The sequence below is a fragment of the Haemorhous mexicanus genome, chromosome 6 (assembly GCF_027477595.1).
Source record: "Haemorhous mexicanus isolate bHaeMex1 chromosome 6, bHaeMex1.pri, whole genome shotgun sequence".
In the NCBI taxonomy this organism is placed as follows: Eukaryota; Metazoa; Chordata; class Aves; order Passeriformes; family Fringillidae; genus Haemorhous; species Haemorhous mexicanus.
This window is the reverse complement of record NC_082346.1, coordinates 25961074-25985936: the sequence shown is the minus strand read 5'-3', so window position 1 is coordinate 25985936 and position 24863 is coordinate 25961074. Positions and strand designations below refer to the sequence as shown.

Sequence of the window (24863 nt, the reverse complement as noted above, 5' to 3'; positions counted from 1 at the left end):
AAATGAAATATTTTTAACACTTTGTTTTCCTGTGTGGTATTGATGTAGTGGTGTCTCCCAGGAATCAGTGCTGGGCCCAGTCCTGTTTAATATCTTTAGTGATGATCTGGATGAGGGTATTGAATCTATCATCAGCAAATTCATGGATGACACCAAGCTGGGTCAGAGTGCCGATTTGCTGGAGGGCAGGAGGGCTCTGCAGAGGGACCAGGACAGGCTGGATCATGGGCCAAGGCCAATGGCATAAGGTCCAACAACATCAAGTTCTGGGTGCTGCACTTTGGCCACAAGAACCTCCTCCAGCCCTATGGGCTGCTGGAAAGGGATCCAGTGGAGAAGTGCCAGGGGTGCTGGGGAACAGCAGCTGAACGTGAGCCAGCAGTGCCCAGGTGGCCAAGGAGGCCAATGGCATCCTGGGCTGTGTCAGCAACGGTGTGGCCAGCAGGACCAGGGCAGGGATTGTCCCCCTGTACCTGGCAATGGTGAGGCCACACCTCAAGAGCTGTGCCCAGGTCTGGGACCCTCACCACAGGAAGGCACTGAGGGGCTGGAGCACATCCAGAGAAGGGCAGTGGAGCTGGTGAAGGGTCTGGAGCACAAGTCCTATGAGGAGCAGCTGAGGGAGCTAGGGGTGTTTAGCCTGGAGAAAGAGGCTCAGGGGTGACCTTATTGCTCTCTACACCTCCCTGAATGGAGGGTGAAGCCAGGTGGGTTTTGGCCTCTTCTCCCAGGCAACCAGAGACAGGCTGAGAGGACACAGGCTTAAGCTGCACCAGGGGAGGTTTGGGTTAGACATTAGGAAGAAATTCTTCATAGAAAGGGTGATTAGATTTTGGAGTGGGCTGCCCAGGGAGTCACCAGCCCTGAAGGTGTTCATGGAAAGACTAGATGTGGCAGTCAGTGCCTGGTCTAGATGACATGGTGGGGTTGGACTTGATGAGATCAGAAATCTTTTCCAGCCAAATTTGTTATCTGATTCTGTGATACAGCTTTGTGAGATAGCAACAATAGGTACCACAAGAATGTATTAACTTAGTCTAAAGGGAATCCTGCTCTTTGATGCTTCTTTGTTGGGTTGATTTCCTTTAAATAGCATTGATTATTCATCTCCCTTTTTCTTCCCAGACATAATAAAAGTTTTGCAAATATGTAAAGTAATTCTGTTCTGTAAGATGAGACTTGCTCCAGGGTTTCCTATTTTCTCTAGAATAAATTTTATAAAATACAACTGCATGTGTCACATATTATGTCACTTTGGAGATATTCATAGTAAATATCCTGATTTAATATTTATAAAAGATGGAAGAATACTTAGTATTTATCAAGTAATTCTAAATTTTAATACTGTAGGTGAAAGTAATTTTCTTTTATCATTTCTGATTTGCTTATAACTTGTTCTTTTGTTATGTGTGCCAGGGTATCAGCAAATCAAATATGAAAAATTTATAAAACTTACTGACTCAAAACCATATCCCTCTGAGGTCTTTTGTGACTCATTGAAGAGTCTGTCAATCTGTTCATCTGCTATCAGATACATTATGATTCTTTATTCCATTAACCATTTACTGCTTATAGAATGAAGTAATCTCTGCTTAAAAACATAACCCACGACAAAATGACTAAAACCTTTTCTTATTTCTGACAAGCATTAAGCATGTACTTCAGAATGGAATGTCATCCATAAAATGATAGAATCACCTGAAACAGGGAATACATGGATTACTACAGGGAGTTCTTCTCTTTTCACCTCTGAAAAAAATACTTCTGCCAAATTTGTGATTGATAATGTTCCTCTCTTTATGATCCTTTCCCATTTTCCTAAACCTAAAGTCAGAACTTGTATCAGAGAGACTTTTAGACTTTTTGAGAAGGGTGAGCTTCAGCAGGCTCAAGATTCTTTCATGCTCTGGCTGTTTCTTTCCTTCACTTACCAATAACTTTGACTGTGATATCAGCCTTATCTTCTCCAACTGGATTCTTGAGTATAACTCTGTAAACTCCCTCATCCTCTTTTTCTGCCCCTTCAATGATGAAGACACAATGGTCTTCATGCATCTCCACACGGACTCTGCCTTCAGATTCAAACAGGAGCTGTGGGCAGTGAAAGGGACAGATAAAATCATTGCAAATTGCAGGGACAGCCTGATGAGTCTGTAAGCTGGTGAAAAACTACAAATCATGGAATATTACAATAATTATTGAAAAGCCATAAAATGGTTTAAGTTCTTTTTGTATGTGGAAGAGAGAAAATATAGACTGGTTGGCTCACATAAATAACATTTGGGAAAATTGGTTCTGGAAGTCTGCAGGTTGTTGGGATTCATAGTTACACAAACCCAGTTATGCTTCAAAGAAGTTACTGAGTACTTCCAGAAATTCCTACTTGGGACAGCTGCTATCATCACTGTGAAGAGTTTCATGGATAACAGTTGGTTACTGTATAAATTAAAACAAGATTCTTGTAACTGTTAATGATTTCTGCCACTCAATGACCACAATTTAATTGTAAGTATGTAATACACTCCATTTTTCCTTATCTGCCTATGTATCTTTAGATTTAGAACAGGAACCACTAGAAAGCAATCATGTCCAAATAGGGATTAGTGCAGCAGGATCCTAACCCTGAGAATGGTTTATTGCTATGTAATAAATGTAAAATATTTTTTACTCTACCAAGAGAGGAGTCATTTATGTGAAAAATGAAAGCTGCTGCAAAGGGAGTAGGGTTTCACTTCTTTATAGTCCATCCACTCTCTTGACCCACTTTCACCTTTCCATGTGTCCTGTAAGATTTTTTTCTAGTTATTATTGAAGCTTATAGGGTACTGAGTGAAAAATCTCACCACAAATAAATCTAAAAGAGTTTTCAAATAACTGCTTTGATTCCTTGTAACCCAGTGACCATGTGATGGTGATTAGAAAGACTTTCTCAATCAGCCTCTTACTCTAAAATTGCTCACCAGCTTTCTTGTGCCCAGCAGGTGTCTGGTAATTAATTACCACTGTGAGGCAGGATAGTGGGCCTGATGTGCTGTTTGACTTCCAATATCTACTGACTTAAATGTTATTTCCTTTTGAGTATGACCTTCTATCTGGAAAACACTAAGAGCATTTGTTTGGTTGCATAAATAATAAGGAACTTACCTTATTATCAGTATTTAAATCACTGCTGTTTTCTGAGGGGGTCGTGGCATCATCAGTGTTTCGAAGCAGGTCGTTTCTCTAGATAAGCAAAGAAACCACAGAAAGTCAGCTAAGGCTGAGGAGAGCAGTAAAGCTGTTTCTGCAAGACAGAGAAGAGTCTCTTAGGGGGGGTTGAATATGAAGGTGGGAGAAAAGCAAAGTTAGGCAGCAAGAGACCTGGGAAGGAAATCTACCAAAGCCAAAGTAAAAAGCAGCAATGGAAAAGAAGTATCAGAATGTGGTGAATTAAGGCAAGGATAAGTCAGCAAACTCAGGTTTGCAGCTTAGCAAAGGAAGAAGAGTGACATTCCTGCAGTATTACTGTGACTGATAGTGAGCCTGTCTGTGTCCTCTGGTGCTGCTTACTCTAATGTGTAAGTACAAAAATAAGGATTACTTCTCTCTGTAGCAATGGGATAGTAAATTGATGTAAATATTTTCACACTCAGAAAGAGTCAGGTCTGTAACACTCATTGAACAACATCTTTTGAGGCTGTGCTACTCTTTGTTTGCAATTTCATTAGTAGGTATATTTTACACAACCTTCAACCAGGACTGGCTGCTTTTCCTCATACATTGAGACCTCCCACCTCAGAAGTAACCCTGTACAGAGGCTGTCTGATACCCAGTTGTCATTTTATCAGAGAAACTTCTGTATAGAAGAGTCAATTTCTTGTCCTTTTAAAAATTTGTTTCCGTGCTAATTCTGTCTTGAAGGAAAAAAGTTCTGAGTGCTATTAGATATGCTAACCTGAGCAAGAATGCAGCATAATTATGAAGAAATAGGAGATTGGGGGAATTAACATAATTGGCAATATTATTTTTTCTGTATCTACACATATGGATGTGTAATGATGCTGTAGAATGTTATGCAAAATATTTCTGTTTTGTGCTGGTTATAGCTCAAAAGCCCACAGATGGTGAGGGGTGGGGATATTTTGAGATACCCAGAAAGGAAGCTCACTTAACATTTTAAGTCTACCTTCTAAATTCCTTCTCTGATGTTTTGTAATTGCTTTGATAAAGTAAATAGCAAAGTTCCTCTATTTTTATTACATGAAATTCAGTTTAATGCCACTAGTCTGCTAAGATGACATTTACTTCACAAATGGTAGAATCCATCATAAAGACTAAAAAAAGAAGCTGCCACCTCCAGAAGATGTTCATTCTATCATCAGGTGAAGGTGGTGGGGATGACTCATAATTTATTTATTTTTCTCTGAAGTAGGAAGAGAATAAATATGTATGGTATCCTTCTATCTGCATCCACATATGTCTACTCATATATAGTCAGCCTCTTCTTTTGGACTAAAAAATCAGGGAACAGTTCATAAAAAAGAACAGTTCAGGATGAATCACAAAGCCAGCTATGTCCCAGCAGCTGCAGTCCAGGTATTTAATTATTTTTTCTCGAGGTTTAAAAACATAAAATTGAAAGGAAGAGGGAAATACTTGTAAATAACTGTAAACCAAAGTAATATTTGAGAAGGAAAAATAAATTTGCAGTTGTGACTTGCCTCAGGCACTGTGTCAGGTTGCACATTACCTTGTTTACTTTCTGCCAGATGACAGTGGGTGTTGGATCTCCTGACACAGGAACATCCAATCTCAGTTTGTTCCCAGCCACCACGACAATAGTGTCAGGGGATTGGCCCAGACAGTCAAGGTGGATTTTAGGGGGTTCTATGGGAAAGACAGAGAAGATAAGTTTTAAATATAGTTTGAGTAATCTGAAATGAAAATGAAAAAAAAAAAGAATATTCATGCATTAAATTGAAAATGAAAAAAAATATTCTGCTTACTTTGCTATTGAAAACTTTCCTACTTGCATATAAATAATGACTGCTGTTCTTACCTTCTCTTGGTACAAAATCTATCTTGACCTCTGGTGGGGGGGGGAAAGAAAAGAGACAGGGAAGAAGAAATAGATCAGAAAACAGAATTTACACAGCATCTGCACAAACAAAGTAATTTAAAAACTAATTTGAACTTCATAAGGCATAATAATCAGCAGAATTATACAATAAATTAAAAAACAGGCTCTGTAAACCCATGTGATAATGGTAATGCAAAATAACAGGGGAAAGCAGTGTTTCTGCATTGAGGTATCAGAAAAGAAATCAGCATTCTCTTTCCTGGTATAACCATGACTAATGTCACCATTTTAAACTGTGGAATTCCCATTACACGTTCCAAAATAACTTACCCAAAAACTGAAGCTTGGCAGAAAGGTTATAAGCAAATCCTTGAGGAATGAAGGAATAATCAGCCTCGTCCTCTGGTGTTACATCCTCAATAGTTAGCTTATGGATTCTGGAAACATGAACAAATATATTGCACTCCCTTACCTTGCCTCCCCAGGAGAAACAGAGCTATCTTGAGAGACAAGGTGCAGGCCATAGGATACTAACAGAAATTTTTATTTCTTCTTCACATGCCATGACACAAGGCAACAGCCACCAGGGCTGTAGACTGCTCTGCTTTCAGTATTAAAGCCAATCCATATCAGTACATTGTCTGTGAATGTTTTTTTTTTTTTGTCAAGGTAGATTGTTTGAAGAGAGGAAGCAGTTTCCTTGCTCTAGTCCAGTCCTTTGCCATTACAAGGGCAGTTGTAACACTGCTGACTGCTTTCGTTTGATCCAGCTGTGAAACAGTAAGTCTGACTAGACAAACCAAAAAGCGATTCTCCATCCCTGTGTTATTTTATGTTCAAAACAGAATACAGAAAAGAGTACCAGGAAAGACTTCACCCTGTATTTAATGCTGAGTCTTCTTGGTCTTCACTTCCATTAGTAGCTAGGCTGCTAGGAAACTTGAGCACAGAATTACACAACTGTATATGTTAATCTAAATGCTAATTTTTCTGTAGGGTTTACTCACATGTACTATCTTAATACTACTGTTAGCTTTAAAGTTATCAACAACGTGTTTGAATCCCAAAACATCATGTAATCCTAATGAAAACTAAGATTTACTTTTGTTGATGTACCGCTGAAGTCATCTATATAAAATGTGCCAACTCAGAAAGGCTGCACACATGCCAAAACAAGTCTGTCACTAAATGTTGGTTGCACATGAAAAGCTTTTAAACTTTTTACCTGTTAGCTGGAGCCAGGACAAAATCTCCCTTTATATTCTTAACCCTTGAGATAATTTTTATGGATCGCACTGCAAATCCCAAGCCTGTAGCTGCTTTCTGAAACAAGACTGACCTGCCAATATGGGAGATCTTTATCCTTTCGTCTGGGATCACCTCCTTTCCGTTCTTCAGCCAGATTCCTTTCACGTTTTCATCCGAAACTTCACACTTGAAGACTGCCTGGTCACGGGCCTTCACTGTCAGGTCTGCAATGCTCTGATAAACTTCCAGCTTCTTCTCTGAGATCGTGAGAGTAATCGAGACACACATCAAAAATCAGAATAGCTCTGTAAGTAGATGGTGTGGATTTACTGAGTAGAAAAGGCAAGGGCTGAGCAAGCTGTCTATGCAAGGAGGAAATATGAAGTGAAACAGCCAGCCTGCAGGGCTTTAACAGGACTGATAAGCACCTGTTGTTGTCAGAGTATCTGTTATATCCGGAACACAGGTCTGAGTTCTTCTTGAAGCCTCTATTATCAAACCCTCTGCCCCTTATTGCATCTCCTTTTTCCCTGCCATGAGGATTATGCTACACTCTGCACCATCTGGAGAAGGTTACCTTCAGCCTGGTCTCATTTTTCAGCTTCTGTGGTTCTGGGATATTCCCTGTGCCTACCTTGCACAATCAGTTCAGCGACTGATACCCCACCATTGGTCTTCACAGTGTAGTGTCCACTGTCCTCCTTGGTTGACTCATTAATAATGAGGTACTGTTTTTTCCCATCTTTCTTGAATCGGTATTTAAATGTTTCTTCTCGTGTCAGTTCAATTCCATCCTTTTCCCTGAAACACCAAATAGGGTTGAATCACTTTTGCTGTGGTTGAAAGAGGAGAGTAAGGGTCAGCTCGATGTTACTGGGGATTGGGAGACACAAGGTGAATCCAATCTTTGCAGCATTTCCACTTAGCAAAAAATGGATTGTTGCACAAATGTCAGTGCAGCCAGAATGCCTCCATCTTAACTGTTAATTTTCCCTGACTTCTTGTTCAAGAGAATTCACTACAAGTAATTACTTGATTTTTTCTATTTATATGCTATAGATAAACAGGAAAATGTGTTATATGCTGTAGGAGATAAAGGGTTGAAACGACACTTCACCAGCAGGGAATTTACTGTCTTAAAAATGACCACAAATTAAATGGGACTTAATGGGATATTACTTAAAAGTCTTAATTTTCATGATGTGAAATATAATTGTTATAAATCCATGAATTGTGGGCATCAGCAAAAGGAGAAAATTTTAGGATAGATTCAAATCAATGTATATTTTAGATTTTTGTAGCTCTTTCCCTTCAAGGATGCCACAGTATACTTAAGACTTTACTAAATTAAGCTTCACCATCTAGCCCAGGAGGAAATTCAATTATTGCAATTTCCAGTCATCATGAAGGGAAATGCACAGGGAGGACTCACGCTGTTTAATCAAGGTCATACAAAAATACATCAGGTGTTTCAAGGGTTTCCTGTTCCTAATCCTAAATAACATAAGCAGCAAATACTTGTGATTTCTTCAATTTACTAATTTTGTAGCATTATGTTTTTCGTTATTACTTGAATATATTTCTGTTTTGTTACTTGAATACTGCTGCAGTTTGTAAATTAAAAAAGTTTTCTCTTTTATAGCTAATCACATGGAAAAAACAAATAGAAAATATGGGTGATTTTAATAGAGTAAAAATATTCTTTCTACTTTTCTGTTATTTCCCTTATTTGTGATTTATTTGTGACCAGTGACTCAGTGACTATTCAGTTTACAGAATAGCAAATTGAAATGCTACTTGGGACTCATCAAAATACTGTGGCTCTAATTTCTAAGTAGATGTATGCAAGAAAACCTTTTATCTCTATCAGAATCTGCTCATGTGAATCACAAGATCAAAACTTTAGCAGAGACAAAGATCTTACAACTTGTAACTCAGATGTTCCTGATGCAACTGCATTTCAGAATACCTACAGGTAATTCCCTCATGTCTGTTTGTTACAGCAGAGCTCCCTGGAACTTGGAGCTGGTTTAGAGAAGGACTGTCCTCCCTTCCAGCTCACAGAACAGCGCTAGAAAGGGAGGAAGCAGAGGATGCTTTTAACAACCACTTGAAACACAGCACTTGGTACTGTTGTCAGGATAATGTTTCCTTTTCTTTCCTCCTCCTTACTCTACAGACAAGAGTCTGAGACAACCTTAAGATGATATCTTAAGGCTGTTGTGATTCATGCAAATTAGTTCTGGAACTAGTGCTACAATGCTTTACAGGAACCTTTGCTGAATTGCTGAGAATGGACTTTAATGCCAAGGTTCAGCATGCTGCTGTCACTAAATGCAAAGCCAAGCACACACACTGTCCCTAGACTTTTGGAGCTGAACTTTAAAATTTTTTTCCATGGTTTATTTTGATACAGGGTTCATGAAAAATATCTGAATGTTCTAGTCACCCATTGGCAAGAAGGAGTTCTCTTGAAATCTTGACTAAATAATGAAAATAATATTTTTGTAATGATTAGTGTCTTAAATCCCTAGGAGGGGAGTACTCTCTTTAACTCGTGTTTGTTTTACTGACTGGTGCATTGCTGATCCTGTGGATGAGTAGAGAGTTTGCAGAAGGGTGTAGTGATAAAGAGAGACTGTAAACCTCGAAACAGAACTCCAGATAGCATTTGGCTTAAAATAATACACTGCTGCTGTGAAAAGCAGAAAACCTCTTTAAGATAATATTAAAGGCCTTCCTTTGGCAATTGGAACTATAAAATAGAAGAATCTGTTGATATTAAAGTGAAGCATTTTATAGAGTCATGGAAATGTTGGTTTACAGAACACCATAGGTCCCTGGTCCAGCCTCACATTTGAAGCAGAGCTAGTGCAGTAATAGGTAGGTCAGCTGTGGTTTAGTCTTTCCAAGTTCCAAACATCTGCAAGATCAAATATCTGTTCTCATCTTCACCACTCAATGCCTCTTTGTCTGGAAATGCATTCCTATTTCCTGTTTGGATTCTGAGGATTAATTGGTTAATGTCTTCTGAGATATCACTGATGTAGGTACTATGTGATAATTGGGACACACAGATTAATTGCTGTAAATATACATTACCGTGGTTTCTTTTGATTTGGAGCTGATAAGATGGTATATCCAGCATTCAGAGATGGAAAAATGAGATCAACACTATGTATTTTAGTAAATAATTTTCTTCAAGTATTATCTTATTTCCAAGACTATCCGAAGTTTAGAAAAAACCTGTTCCATTGTAATGCATGAGATGTAACAATGTGAAAGCTTCCTTGGTGATCAAGAGAACATTCTTTTCTGATTGCTCTGAAGAGACCCACATGATGAATTCTCCAAGCCCTAGTCTGATGACTGTGCCTCACCCTTATTTCTGTCTTGTGCAAGTCACATAATTGCCTTTGTTCATGTGCTTGTGGTTTTATATCCTGGGTTTGAGGTTTAAGAGCTATAACAGGTGCTCTGAGTTAGTGCCTGTTACTTAGTTTAAACTGTTGATAATTTCCCTAATGAGCCATAAAACTGGAACTCTTTCTCCACACTGTGGTTCAAGTTTTCCCTGAACATTTCTCCCTATGGTCCAAAATGTTCTCTTTTGTTGCTGAAGAGTTTTTTGTTGACAGAGTCTCACATAACACAACCAGTAAAATACAGTGTGAATGTCTAACTGCTCAGTTTTCCATTGCAATGATTTGATGAGTTTCTCTGACCACTTGCTGCATTTCAGACTGAGACAGCTGCTGCTTTGCCCTTGTCACATCAAATGCCCATCCCACAGATAACAGCTCTGCGAGATGTATGGGAGTTGTTCAAAGGCACAGGATCAAAGTGTGGCAGCTGCACTGTGTTTTGAGAGGGACAGATCTGGTTGTCCCCATCTCCTGTGACCAGGCATCTGCAGTCAGTTCCTGAAGAATAGAATGCATGTCCCTGTGCTTGTGGCTTTAGTAGTGTAATGCACACCCTGTACTAGCTCTTGGACTCCATTTAAATTCTCAGTTCCTTCCTTTGGGACAGCAGATCATTAGTTGGCACTTTCCAGGAATGTAATGGGCATTGTGGGAATGCTTGATAACCATGTGCCTGAAGCTGTTAACAAGCACAAGGGAATTTCATCTGGTAGAGAAATGAAGTGAGAATAGCGCGTGAGACGCGGCATACGAGCCCCGCTTGTCACGCCTGCCCAAGCAGCATGCACCTTCCAGATTCTGCTCGGCTGGAATGCCCAAGAAAACAGGATCCATGGTCTAAGTGTTTGTCATCTTAATCTGTCTCGCTGCATAAGCATAATGACCAGCTTTGCAGGGTCACCACAGCAGTTGTGTTCCCTCTGTGTCTCAAGAGAAAGTACCTTTTTACCTAAGGAAAAATAGTTTAGAAACCCAAATGCCTCACTGCAGTTGAGAAAATGTCAAGAAGTACAGCAAACTCACCACAGTATGGATCTGATTAGTCTGGGCAATACTTAGGCATTACTGAAGTATAAACACTGAGCCAGAAATTCTAGAGACACTATAAAATATGTATACTTAATCCAGGGTTTTGTGTCATATTTTTAACTCTCAGTTCCTCCTCCATATTTGACATATAGGAGGAAGGACAATCTTTTAATGAAAACAATTATGTAGGATGTGTTCTCCCTTTTTTATTCCACACCTCCTGGTATGTTCCATGGAGGAAGATGGTTTTATGTTGGTTTGGCTTGCTTTGGTTTTTTCTTCTATTCCCTTACCATTTCACAGTAGCTCCTTCCTCTGACACTTCACACTCGAACTCCACTCTCTCTCCAACCATCACCATCTGGTCTTCCAGTGGGTGAGTGATCAGGATTGGAGGTTCTGAAAATAAAGACAATTTTATTAAAACAGTATTCTGAAACAGTGGAGACCAGAGGTAGATTGCACCACTCTACTCCACAGGAAGAGTCCCTGGGCAAATAAATGGTGATGATCTCTGTCTTAGAACTTAAAATTTACTATGCCAGATCACCGTATCAGAGTTTTCAAATTACATTTTCATTAATTGGAATAAAAATATAGAATTAAACAGTTTTCATATCTATTCTAAATTTCTAAACAGGAGGCATTACTTTTCTGTACTATTTGATCTGCTTGTAGAGCTTGGAGCACGTGTTTGTCTTGAGCAGAATCAGATTTTTAAAGTAAGTTTCTAGCCCCATTGTTGAGATGCAAATAACTTTCCAAATGAGAATTAATGATAAATATCTAACTGTTCTGCTTTCCTGGTTGCTGTTAGGCAAAATTTTCCTCAATTTAACTGTAAGAAAAATACCTACTTCAAAGATCTCAGAATTTGTTAATATGTTTAAGAGTTTCCTTTCCTGCAAGATAAATCTGAGAGTAGAGAAGATGACAGTAGTTCAGTGCTAAATGTTAGGGGAGATCTCTTTCCTTTTGCTACCATTGCTCACCTTTTACAAATAATTCTGTGAAGCTCTTCTCATCCCCTACCACACATTCATATGCTGCATCGTCAGCCAGAGAGCAGTGGTTTATGGTAAGTATTCTCTTATTCCCAACAGCCTCAAAAATATATCTGAAAAGAGAATCTAAATGTAATTATCAGGGAAAAGCCCTTCTAGACCCAGTCACTGTCTTCTCCTGCCTGGAAGGAAAAACATTCCTCCTCTTTTTCTGATATCAAGATTTGTAAGGACTCAGGCCCAATAGGCCTGTCCTGGTGCAGTGAACAGCAGCAGTGTTTGAAAAACTAGCATAGGAAATTGTGGGGAATCATCCTTCAAGTGTGAGATGTGATCCTGTGAATGGTATTGGATGCTGTCCTAAGATCTAGCATGGCTACCATTAAAAATGGCTTCAGCACAAAGTCACTGAAAATTTGTTTTACATACAAGTTACACTGAGGGATATCCCAGATCAGGAGAAAGTGCACTTGAACCCTGCATATACTCATCAAGAGCAGAATATAATCTCAGGACTTACTTGCTAAGTTGGTAGATGAAGGCATCCAGTCCCACATGTGGATATATAGAGCAGAGGAAAGAAAAAAGAAAAAGTTATGACAACAGCACACTGACCCCAAGCCGTAGCACTACATAGATTCTTTCTCAGCTCCTATTTCTCCCTGTTTATTCATTTCTTTCTAAGAAAAGCTAGATTTTTCACTTTGTCCAAGCTGTAGCTCATTCCTTTTTGGATTTCTCATATTTCTAGTTTACCTGCCGCTCACTTGGATCTCCTGTCCATTCTTCAGCCATTTCACATCAGCATCTGGATTGGCAACTTCAACCATTAATTTAATCTTTTGCCCCTTGTCTACTTGGTAAGCTGGATCCAGTTTCTTGAGGAATGCTATGATAAAGAATGATTAAAAAAGAAACCTTATCATTTTAATACTTTTTTTTTTCATTCTGGGTCATGAAACAAATCTCTATTCCCTTTCATGTTGTTTACCATCATCTTAAACATTCCCCAAATTTCTGCATCCCTGTTTGAATTTTTACCCTTTCTGTCTGTTCTTTATCCTGTACTGTTTTTCCTTAACGTAGGATGACAGGCATGAGTTACAAACCAAAATAAGCAAAGCAGAATATTCTAAATAAGATGTGAATATGTACTTCAATACATCCTAAATAGAGTTACATCTGCTCATGTAGGAAAATGATACTTGGGCTTTTCAGTTCTGATGAATGAAGGCTGTTTGTCCTGTCTGTTTCAGACTTTTTAAGAAGTCAGTTACAATTAGGCAATTAATACTTCACAGGACTAGGAAAGGCTCAAGAATTCCAAAGGTATCATACCAATGAAAATGAAATTGTTCAAATATGTCACTGTTGCCTGACATACTGACTAACTGGGGTGGGGGGCAAGTAGGGGATGTTGTTTTATGTTCAGGGAAATATAAGGGGCCAATCTGTGGAACAGGAGAAGTGAGAGAGTATTCGGTATGTCCAGAGTTTCAGAGCAAGCTATCTCAGGGTATTGGGCATAGCTGCAATCTTTGGTAATCAGTATTTCATAGGTAAAGGCTGGGTAATAACTGGAACAGGAAATTACTATTTCTCTTGGTCTTGTATCTTGCTGCTGTTATATAAAGAAGATATGAACACTATATTTGGAAGAAAAGCATCTCACCAACCTGTGCTTTTTTTCTCTTCCTTCTTTATGCGTTTGAGGCGTTTCAGCATCCCACGCAAATCTGTGATACCATACTGGAAAGCAATTTTCTCATATTCCGTAGGAGGAGCTTTCCTCAGGATATCCCAGACATCAACATCAGACTGTGATTCAGATTTTCCTTCACCTCTGCAGAAAGGGATTAGAGTCTCTGAGTGCTACTATTAAGAGTATTTAAAGAGAGCTATAGGGTTGGCAGCTACATATTGTCTTGATGAAGCCATTTCTTAAAAAATAATTAACAGTCTAACTTTTTACTTTATTATTATGCAAAATAATGAAATAAAACTGGTGTCTTTAATTTTATTTATATATGTATAGTGGTTAAAATAGAATTCTGTCCTGAAGGGTTTATTTCTAACAACAAAAACTAGTACATTTTAACTTCCTTTAATGATAGGTAATGGAAACATAAGGAAAATTATTTTCTTGCCATGATCAATGAAGAAAACATGGAACATGGCAAAGCAAGGAACTGAATTAATATGCTGGCAACATCTTAGAAAAAAGGCACTTGGTTTATGTAGATAAGAGCCATATCCTTTTCTACTCAGGATAATTTTTATCTTCACTAAAAAGAATCACAGGTTATTGAGATGACTATCATTTGTTGTGAAGAAAATTGTTGTCTGTAGTAATCTATAAAAGATAAAGAGACTGGTGAGTAGTGGCAAACAAGACAGTATTTACAATGAACTGCTTATTTTATATTATAGCAAAGAACTAGTGATTATGAAAGAATGAATGTTTGGTTTAGTAAAACTAGGAGAAAATTTGGCTCTCTGGCTTTGGGAGAAGTGTTCTTATTTTATCTGCCATCATATCTTTGTCTGAAAGATCATAAATAAAAAAGAGATTGGCACGGCCTTACCGGTTTGAAGGGCGCAGGAAGCTGCTGTGCTCCAGAACGACGCCGAGAACCGCGTGGGAAAACAGGCAGCATCCCAGTGGGCAAGAAAAAGGGCATCATGTGTTAGCACAAAAGAGCCATGGATCTCATCTTCACCCTAAGCAGAACATGCCTGTGCTTCAGTAGCAGGGAGATGAAGGAATTCATGAAATGCTCGGAAATGGGCTTGAGGGAAATGCTGATCCGTGCTGACATCAAACTCTCTCCCACACTTTGTACGCACAGTTCCACTGTGGGATTTATATGCTAAGAGCAACCACTTCTGTTTATTCCTGCTTATGGCTGATCACCTTCCAGGGGAACAAATAACTCTACTTCCCCCTGCCATCATAGCATTTTTGCCTGTCATAGTTTGCATTTTGGTAAATAGAGAAATTATAGAAGTAGTAACATTTTACAAAAAAAAATTTAGGAGAAAGAACTTCCTTTGGCTGCTGTTTCTGATCATCACCAGCACCAGGCCGATTCTGGTGCAGCAGAACACACCCTTATAATAAAGTCATGTGCAGTGGTAAACCCCATCAACACGACAAGTTATGCAACAGGTGATGCATAGGAGAGAAAAGTGGAATGTTATTTGGTGTATTTCCATATTTTGCAGGAAAATTACAGTCCAATTAGTCTGTGAGAAATTTTGCTACTTAACAGTACTGCTGTAGCCAGCCCAGACAGCAGATATAACCAAACATTTCTGGTACTCCTTTTATTGCCAAAAGAAGTGCCTGCTTGCAACAGGAACACTGTGTTTATTGAAGTGCTGCAGTCCGAGCTTGGAATTTCCAGCACCTTGTAGCTCTTGAACAGAAGGGAAGCAAGAGAAGGGGATTTCAGCTCCCTGAGACTGAGCTGAAATATGGTAGGCAATATCTCATATCTTCAAAGTGGTTTAGCACTTGCTAAGCCCGAAGCCCTCACCAGCACTCAGAGTTGATAGGAGGAGCTGAAGTTTGGAGTGCCTATGATAAGAGCAGCACCCTGGGTATTTGCTTTGCCATAACACTGCATCAACATCACCAACAAATTTTACCAAATTTTGCTTTTCTATATACCTATCATTTAGTTTGAGGTTGTTACAGATAGCTTTTAGTTTTGCTTAGCAGGAGACAGGAAAACAGAACTGATTTGCCTCGTAGATCAAGATTTTTTTTTTACATAAACAGTTCTTGGGCTTGTTGCCCGGATCGTGTCATGGCTTTCAAATATTTCTAAATACATGTAAATTAAAATAGATATATAAGTACTAAATACTACATACTACATAAAACTAAGGGCATATAATATTTCTAATATGTATTTAATTTTTGTACCAGTCCAGTTAAACTTCTGTGGAGAAACTGTGTCTTAAAAAATATAAAATCATAGGAAATAAGAAAAACTTGAGAGATCAAATATTTTAATCTTCCTAAAGACATTATATAAACATTGGTAGTTTCTCTATCTGCCTACCTATAGGCTTGTCTGTATATAAGCACTCTATGTCTGAAAATCTGCAGGTAGGACTATTCATGGAGATTTCAAAAATATTTTGTGTGAGTTATTTTTAAGTACATAATGAGAAAAATCTTCCAATTTCAAAGGAGTTCCAAAGAAGTCTAATATCTCACTATTGAGAAGACTTCCCTAGCTTTTGCTTTAGTTTCCCATTACTCAGTGTCATCCCATTGTTTTGTCTTGCAATACTGTTCTGGTGTATGCAATATAAGAAGTTGAACATAAGAAATAATTTAGTCTCTCCCTAGGAAATACTTTTTTTTTAATTTAAAAGAAAAGGCTTTTGTGTTTCATGCAAAATGGGACTAAAAGCTAGAGATTGTAATTCCTGTTTAAATGAGTTCTGAAAATGAAAAGAAAAAATGTGTTTGCCTTTGAGCAAAGTTTTCTCCATCCCAGCACTCCTTTTCAATATTTTGCATTTGTTAAAATATTCTCTTTGATCCCAGAAAGCCACAGAGTTTGCCCAGAGAAGCTGTACTCCTCCACTACCAACAGGAACTTAGCAGTGTATGAAAAGTAAGAGAGCACTTGGACTCATGAGGCTTCTCCCCCTCCTCTGCTCTTCTCCCTGACGCTGGGGATCCTTATTCACAGAGATCACCTCATAGGTTAGCTATGCACTTGGGGGCATCAAGATGCAGCTCAGTGAGCCTGCTGTAAATGGAATATGCAGCTGATATGTATTAAACATATGTGGAGGGGTTAAAAATAGTTTTGTACATCCCAGAAATGGTTCCTTCCTATCCAGTTACCGTCAACTGATTGGACCCTGTCAGCTGTCACCTCCTTCAAGGTCTCTGCTCCCTATCCCATTTAATAGTCCTGTGACAGCTGTTCCCTTCCTCTTCCCAATGACCTCTCCTTGGCCCATGACATCTGTATGTCAACACCAGTTAATTAAATTACAGTGATAGGAGATACAGTGGTAAATGAAGCTCTTCATTATAGTGAAGCTATTTATTATAGAATGATCATTACCTGTGGATTGAGGGACACTTGTAAAATGGTGTAAGAAAGCAGAAATGGTAAAAGAATAATTCTCTATTCTGTTTGAATCTGCATAGCTCTTGAGAGTTCCCCAGCATGAGATCACTTTTCCTGTTCTAATTCAATGAAGAATTATTTCATTCCATTATGAGATTTTATGCCTATCTGTTCTCATTAATATAAATGGTCTTCAGCCTGAGGTGTGCAAAGACTGAAGAGTCCACAAATTACTTCTGAAGTGGCTGTGCAAAACAACTAGGAGCAGTGAATTTATGTCCTTAAATTCACGAGGCAGAGATTTGCAAGTCAAGAAATGGCAGAAACACTGCTAAAAGGCAGAGAAATTTATAAGCTTATTTTAATAAACTACATTTCTAGCCTAACAAATAATGAACAGTTTAATCAATAAATTTAACATTTCTGTAAATACTGAAGATTGTTACTGTTGTTTTGAGTTGGATTATTGCTCAAAACTAATTATGAGATCAAATGGGAAAGGCACGAGGAGAGGGGCTCTTACTATTCAGCACCTCATTCCAGCTGGAGATCCTGTATGAAATTATTCAAATATTTTCATGCTGGTTTTCATTTATGTAAAATTTTATAAAGAAGATAAGCAATTGCTTCATGCCTTACATCTTCTATGGAAACCAGAGTCTGTTTACAACAATTTGGGCTCATGCTGGAACAAAAAACTTAGATATCAATGTCAGCTATAGAGAGTTTGATAGGTGTCTTTTCTGTCTGATCTGTCTGTCCCCCTGCAGCATTCTGCTTTTGGTGTTACTGCAAAGCCAGGATTCTCCTATAGACAGGTGCCCTGCACGGAGTGTAACACAGGGGTTTGTGCAGCATGTGGCCTTGTTTGCCCCACTGAAGTCTGGGTGAGTTAACCTGAGCCTATTGTGGCTTTATTGCCTTCTGTAGGAAGTTACTTCACATGTCAGCATGATCCTGCACTCTTTGTGAGGATAAAACACTTTCTATGAATAGTGATACCACTGCCTGAGCACAGACTGAGCACAGATTCACAAGAGCACTCGTCCAAGTAGTTGATCGTGGAAACTTTAAGAAAGTTTAGACTTGCAAAACATGAATCGAAGTGACAAGTCTTTATAGTAGTTTCAGGTGCTGGAAAGACAGAGTGAGTGGTCAGCGAACAGAAAGAAGCAAGCAAAACTTAATCATCTCTTTGATAGCCAGCAGTATTATGCAAATGATTTTTCTGATTCTAAATATTGTGACAACAGGAACACAAAGCAGCAGAAATTCAAGGAAATTTTAGAACTGGTTGCATGAAAGAAAGTGATGGTAAAAGCCAAAGGACATTCAGAAAAACATGCTGATTTTATGAAATTGTAGTAATTTTAACCTTAAAACTGTTTAAAAGAATTTCTGTCTCAGAAATTAGCAGTCAATAATTTTCTTTCACACTATGCAATTTTTGTCAAGTTCTACATGTAAAGAAGACAAAGATACATGCATTATTTCACACCAAATGGTTCTTATATGCAGTCTGACCCATGCATTTATAATAAAATTAAATAGAAAGCTTACTCTCTGTTGGCAACAGTGGAATCCAAAACATTCAGATTAAGAGTTTGGTAAAAAGAGAAGAGCATAAGTAAACAGGTTATGAAAACAGATATATCAAGGAAAGATGAGAATTAGAGAAGAAATTACAGCAAAAAAAAGTGAAAGTAAAAGTAACAGAAAGAAATACAAATTACAACTGGAAGAGTAAAACATATTTGGCATATTTGTGCAACAAAGAATATCTATATAATAGATAATATATACTTGAACAGTGTAATAGTTACATTTAGGTATCTAATAAAAAATCTTGGTTCTTAATAAGGCAGCATTATGAATAGGTATTTTTAATCCCCCCCTTGCCCCCTTGAAAAGGGCTGCTGGAAACATTACCTGAGTCCAGGCCTTTTCTATCTTGGGAAATATTTTTTTTTAAATTGTTTTTTTTTGTCTCTTGTATAAAGCTAGCAGAAATGCAGCAAATGCTGTGTATTTCAGGAAGCAGCCATAATTACCTGTCATGCTTTTTCCATTTAGAGCTGCTTTAGGAAAATGACAAGGATTCTGAGTTTGTGAAACACTCACTGATTCCAGTTCTGGTGTTTCAGAGTTGTTAAATATTATTTCTCTAAGTCTATGGATTTTTTTTACTCACCTCTTTTTCAGTAGGGAGCTGAAATTAAACTCTGCCCCATCATCATGTCCTTCGGTACTGTACAGTAATAGAAATTAATTAGTTAATTAGTTTCAGAAGGAAATGCTTGTGAGACTATAACATATAGATGACATATTTTTGTAGGGGAGTAGTAGATAGGTTTATAATGAATTAGAATGTGCATTGACATGGAAGGTGACTTAAGTAGGCTCTGTGTTCATATTCATTTGCATATAGCTTTAAAAATAAATGTAATGAAATTGTATTTTTTCTGTGCTTATTGTGCATGAAGTTGTACAGGGTATTAATTTGGACATCAGGTTGATTTAGAATGTATTTATTACCATAGAGGTGTTGCAGAAGCTTCCCTCTTTCTTCTGTCTTTCAGGAGGGTGGATATTGTTTACAGTTGGGGTAGTATTTAATGAAGCTTTGTGTGGAAAGTCTCACAGTCTAAAGTCACTGGTTTTACCCTTAGTATTATCCCAGCTGTAATTGTTTCTTGAGGCTCTTTGTGTCACCAGAATTCATGACACTGAAAAAAATGTGTCACATCACTGGTGCTTGGCAGAGTTGAAGGAGGAATTCTGTGATCTGCCTTTCAGCTTGAGATGGGGCTCAATATACCTTTGCTCAAGAAGCATCATGACAAGCAATGTTGAGGTGAGTTGGTCTGTGAAAACAAGGAGCCCCAGGCAGGAGTTTTTTGATGTAGTTCTGCCCATTGCACATGGTGAACTCAGATGGAATGCACAATGTTATTTTTGGTGTTCTGAATCCAGAGGGTTTTAGCTGTGCTTCTGAACATTTGTAATACTGACCTACTCTGGAAGACCATAAAGTCACTACAACCACTTTGGATTTAATTCCTAAAAAAACCCATCAGGTTTGCAATTCAGACAGGATTTAGAAAGCCCAAATGTATTTTCTTCATCTCAGCCAGTCTACTGTCATCAGTGACCAGCTGCTGTTTAACATCTCTGTTGTCTTGAGTGCAAGAATCTGGTGATTTCATCTCACAGCTTTCATATCCTTCCAGAAGCAGCACCTTGCATTGAGTTAATGTTTCATAAGCAGAATGTTTGCTTTCCAGTTGTACTGGTGGCAGTTGTAGACCATAATGCTGCCTCTGTCCACACACAATCCGAGCTGCTTCAGAAAAAACCAGTCTGTCTATAGAATGTAAATCAGAGTGTTGGGAAAACTCACTATTGCAGGAACAAGAATTTTTAGAATAAGAAAAGAGCCTCGACAGGAAAATGATGGGCAGTTAAGAAAATGAAACAGAAACAAGTGCCAAGCTTCTTGTGCTGCTGGACTATATAAGGTTAAATAACAATTTAGAGTCTGTGTAATTTGAAATATGCTGTGAGAAGAGATCTTTAAGAAAATACTGTTTTTATGTCTTTTGGTTACTTTCAGAAAAGCACAGTACTGGAAAGGAAAATTTCCTGGGTATAAGGCTCAGACAGAGAATTGTGGTTTTGGCCCTACTTTCACAAGAATTTGCATGTTTACAGGCATAAAATGTACATAAAAATAACTATTGTAATCCCAAATTTGGAAAGGATTTCCTCTGACCAAATATTCAGTAAATCAGGTCTACAGCTAGGAGAATAATTATTCACCTTATTGTTTCACAAGTGGTAGGGCTCACAAGTGGTAAAGTTTCAGGAAAGACCAGCAATCAAGGTTTGGCTTTTTTGAAGAATAAGACTAATAATTGCTTTAACATGCATATAGTTAAGTCTAATCTCAGAATGCCTGTTCTTGCTATAGTAGAAAACATTAGGAACAAAAGGCATAGAGTGACAAATTTAATGATAATATGATAAGGAGCGTGCCAGGAAACAGCAGATTTTCAGTTATGTTGATACATTTCTGTGAGCAACTGCAATTTTAGTCAAAATGTGCTCAATAGAGAGGAAAACATGTAAAACAGAGAGGGCAGACATGCATGTAATTTAAAGTTACTTTTTTTCTTCTGACAAGGGTGAGAAGATGTCACTTGCCAAACACATGCGTTTTCTCTAGATGAATCTGCCTCTCACTGAGCTACCAAGCTATTATTTTCTTTATTTATCTGTTTTTATCTATCCTTTTATATTCTTATGTTTTATCTTTTTTATTTTTCTTTTTTTTTCTTACATTACTTCTTATTCATAGGTATTAATCTCACGTAAATACTACACATTATAAGCAGTGATTTATTTGAAATTTAAGCTGCATCTTAATTCTGTGGGCTTGTTTTTTTGATTTTCCTAAGCAGAGAGAGACAGTTCATTGTAAGGCTGAAGTTGTCTGCTGACACAGTCTGTGACTACCTGAGAAAGGCTGAAGTCATCCGTCTCCCCCCTCCTGCTAGGCTCCTGAGTGAGGGTATCAAAGACAAAGCTTCAGATTTAAACAGTTCAGTTCAAAATCTGGCTTCATTCTTACAGGAGAAACTGACAATCTGAACAGCCTGAAGCTGCTCACACTGCACTCCCTTCGAACTGATTTGGAATTCTTTTAATTGTGCTAACAAGAAGAGAAATTCTCCTTCCACTGCAGTGAAATAACACAATGCACTTGTGCACTGAGTGGCCACTGTTTTACAGTGAGGCTGGTGGGCAACCCAGAGATGGACTTAACTGCAGGCAAATTCTGCTAGCCTTGTTTAATTCTTTGTGATAAATGTTAGAAAAATTCTCATATGAGAATACGACTTATAGAGAAATACTTAAAGAGTTGCCTCAGATGAGGTGTGCCCTCTAGAGAAATAGATGTCAGAATATTCTTGGGCTAGTAACTTTCCAAAAATACTTAAAAAAACTAAAATAGAAACTAATTTATTATTACATGAAAGAAAAAGAGAGCACATATTAATGTCTAACATTAGAAAAAATCCAACCAATTTTGTGAATCTTACTAATAGAAGGGAACATTATTCCATTAAGAGAGACATTAGAAAGTATAAAAGATGGGGGGAGATTGGTCTTTTCAACACCAGTCTTTAATATCTAAAACTACATATACCTGAGTTTTCACCACTCACAATGTCATTGTCTTCATTCAACTAATATAGGCATAGAACATGAAAGCAGATACAATCAAAATGCTTGCAGGAATGTTATCAGTCATCTGCTGCTTACAGAGCTCACACCAAATTCCACTCTCCTTGTTTGGCAAATGCAAATCTTTGTACTAAGATACGTGTAAGCCAGACAAAACTAAGACCAACATCACACAGTATCTTTTCCATTTCTATTGGTCTCTAGCTGGAGTGCTCTTTTCAGGCCTGGAAAAAAAGGTGCTGAAGTTCTTGTTACAATAATACACATTATGGATTGCCTAATTGAAGGCAAGAGTGATTATTACACTAGTACAAAGTCCAAATTCTCTAAGGTGATTTCCAGGAGTTGTATAGTATTTTAATAGTAGAAATATTTTCTTAGTAGACATCTGGATCTTTGTGTTGGTTTGTACAACAGCTTTGCTCTTAGCTAGTTTTATCTGGGAAAGTGATGAATTCCACAAGGATGTGTAGCCAGATCCAGACAGGTTTCTGCTGTGCATACTCACGTGCGGCGGAAGGCAGCTCGAATGTCCAAGTCTCCACTTACAGGTGCTTCTGATGTGGCAAAAAGTAATGAAGAAAAATGGGAAAGCAACTCAACAAAATGCAAAAACAAGGTGCTATTTCTGAAGTTTTCCTTTACCGGCATTTTTAGAAATAAATTCTTATATTGTAATTTGTGATTAATTGCATATTGAAAGATTAACACGTCATCTTTAAGCATGTAACCTTCACTAATTAACTTTCAACATCCAGTGGTTTTTTTTGATAACTTATTTCTGCCTCATGTTTCATAATAACCTGGAGCCTGATGGACTGTCTTATCTCATGCTTGTAAATTCTCCTGCTGCAAAATTTTTATTTCAATAGTGTCTTCACAGAGTATTTAAACCCTAATGAGAATATAAGTGGACATCAACTGAATACTGTTATTAATAATAAATTATAATCTATCCTCTGACAGCAGAGATAATTCCTGGAACTATGTAGAGAGGTACAGAAACTTAATTGATGGTGTTGTGTAGAGAGAATTTTATTGCATTATCGGTATAAATTGGTGTGCTGCTACTGCTGGGAGAAAAACTGTTCTCAGTTGCTGCTCCTAAGTCTTGAGTCCTGTCTAGTGAAACTACAAGCATTAACACTGCTGATCAAATAACTTGATAAACTTTTGTCTTTACAATAGGTTCACTGGTAGCTGGACAGAAGTTAATGTTGCAGCCCCTTCAACAGAATTGCTGAAACCAGAAATGGTCCAAACATTCAGCTCTTTCAGGCAGTCCATGCGTAAACTTTTCCACACTCAAGGCAAATTGCTGTTGAAATGTACTTCCTTTTCAATTTTTATAAACTTTTCAGTATAGCACTTGTGAGGGTGGCACCATGCATTACGTGAGTCATCTGCTCTTAAAGCAATTTTATCTCACAAGGTGCTTCTGTAAGAGTTGAATTTATTTATATAGAAAGGAAAAAGGAATTTACCATAGTGTCACATGTCTAAATCTATCTTTTTCAAATATCCATTTTTAGTACTGAACTTTTGCCAAAATAAGAACGAACTTATCTTTTATTCAAGTGGAATTAAATTTTGTGAAAGAATGAATCTGAAATCAAAATAAAGCCAGAGAAAAGGTGGGCAGTTTTGTATCCTTGTGTGTGCTTTCTTTAAGAGCATCACAGTTCTGACCAGAGTGACAACCACATGGTATTTCTAATTATCTCAATCCCATTCTCCTCTCTAGATCTTCAGGTCCGTACTTCAGGTCTGTGCTTGTCTAGTAACCATTATGTACCAGAAAGAATTGCTGGTGAACAGGAAAAAAATACAGGGGCAGGAAGATTAAAAAAAGAGATGGAAGGAATTCACCTTACCATTGACTGTCAGGCTGAAATTAGAGCTATCAAACTTGTCCTTGGTAGACACCTCACATCTGTACCCTCCTGCAAAAGTCATGTTTGCTTCTATGATTTCCATTTCAAAGGTGTACACCTAGAAGAGACACCAATGGTACAATAATTAAGTTAGAAAATGAAATGGTGAAACCTGAGAGAGGGAATACATGGAGAGAAACAGACAAAGAATGAACTATGTCTTTGTTTCCTTTTAGAACTAAGAACTTCATCAGTGTCCAACTCATTACTGTAACAAAAAATTACCTACAATCCCCAATTCAGTAGAAACAGCTGAAGAGTGCTGTCAGTACAGGTATTCCTGAGGATACAAAGGTGTATTAGCAAGCTGTGCTGGGGCATACACTAATTGCATGTGCACTGGAAACAGGAACAAAGCTTTCAGGAAGCAGTTTTAGCCCCTTCCCAGAACGTATGCAGAACATGCCAAAATTCAACGAAAGGAGCGCCTCATGTGAGCCAGTGTGTCCAGGTCCCTCCAGGAGAGGGTGGTAGTGGTTCATGTACCACAGAGGAAGCAAAGCCGCGGTACAGACTCTGTTCCTGCTCAGGTACCTTTGCACAAATTTCTGGTAAAAAATGGGTCTTACTCAGCTACTTAAAGCAGTCTAGACAACGCAAGAGAGCAATCAATTCCAGCACCAATAGCAGAATGATTGACCTACTAAGACCAAGATAGACTATGCTTAAATTGCTGTCTGATTGTTTTCTCTTAAATATACCAAGATTCTTGAGAGGAAGATGAAGGGAATCCTGCAGCAGAAAGTGCAAAACTACTCCCCCTGTCCTCCAGATGTTTCCTCATTTCACCATAGATAAAGTTTGCAAGAGTATGT

The 24863-nt window shown here is 38.1% G+C and overlaps 1 protein-coding gene across 1 annotated transcript in view; it reads right to left on the bottom strand.

Moving 5' to 3' along the window:
• Nucleotides 1-24863, bottom strand: part of MYBPC3 (myosin binding protein C3) — a 61523-nt gene that overhangs the window by 24764 nt on the left and 11896 nt on the right. Inside the window, exons 6-21 of the mRNA XM_059848213.1 lie at nt 23989-24106; nt 22623-22671; nt 19059-19115; nt 14351-14374; nt 13442-13608; nt 12522-12654; nt 12286-12288; nt 11754-11878; nt 11055-11160; nt 6942-7108; nt 6399-6564; nt 5390-5496; nt 5039-5068; nt 4730-4866; nt 3145-3222; nt 1932-2091 (exon numbers count right to left, since the gene is read on the bottom strand). Coding sequence (XP_059704196.1) covers nt 1932-2091; nt 3145-3222; nt 4730-4866; nt 5039-5068; nt 5390-5496; nt 6399-6564; nt 6942-7108; nt 11055-11160; nt 11754-11878; nt 12286-12288; nt 12522-12654; nt 13442-13608; nt 14351-14374; nt 19059-19115; nt 22623-22671; nt 23989-24106 — 1627 coding nt within the window. The remainder of the gene's footprint in view (nt 1-1931; nt 2092-3144; nt 3223-4729; nt 4867-5038; nt 5069-5389; nt 5497-6398; nt 6565-6941; nt 7109-11054; nt 11161-11753; nt 11879-12285; nt 12289-12521; nt 12655-13441; nt 13609-14350; nt 14375-19058; nt 19116-22622; nt 22672-23988; nt 24107-24863) is intronic.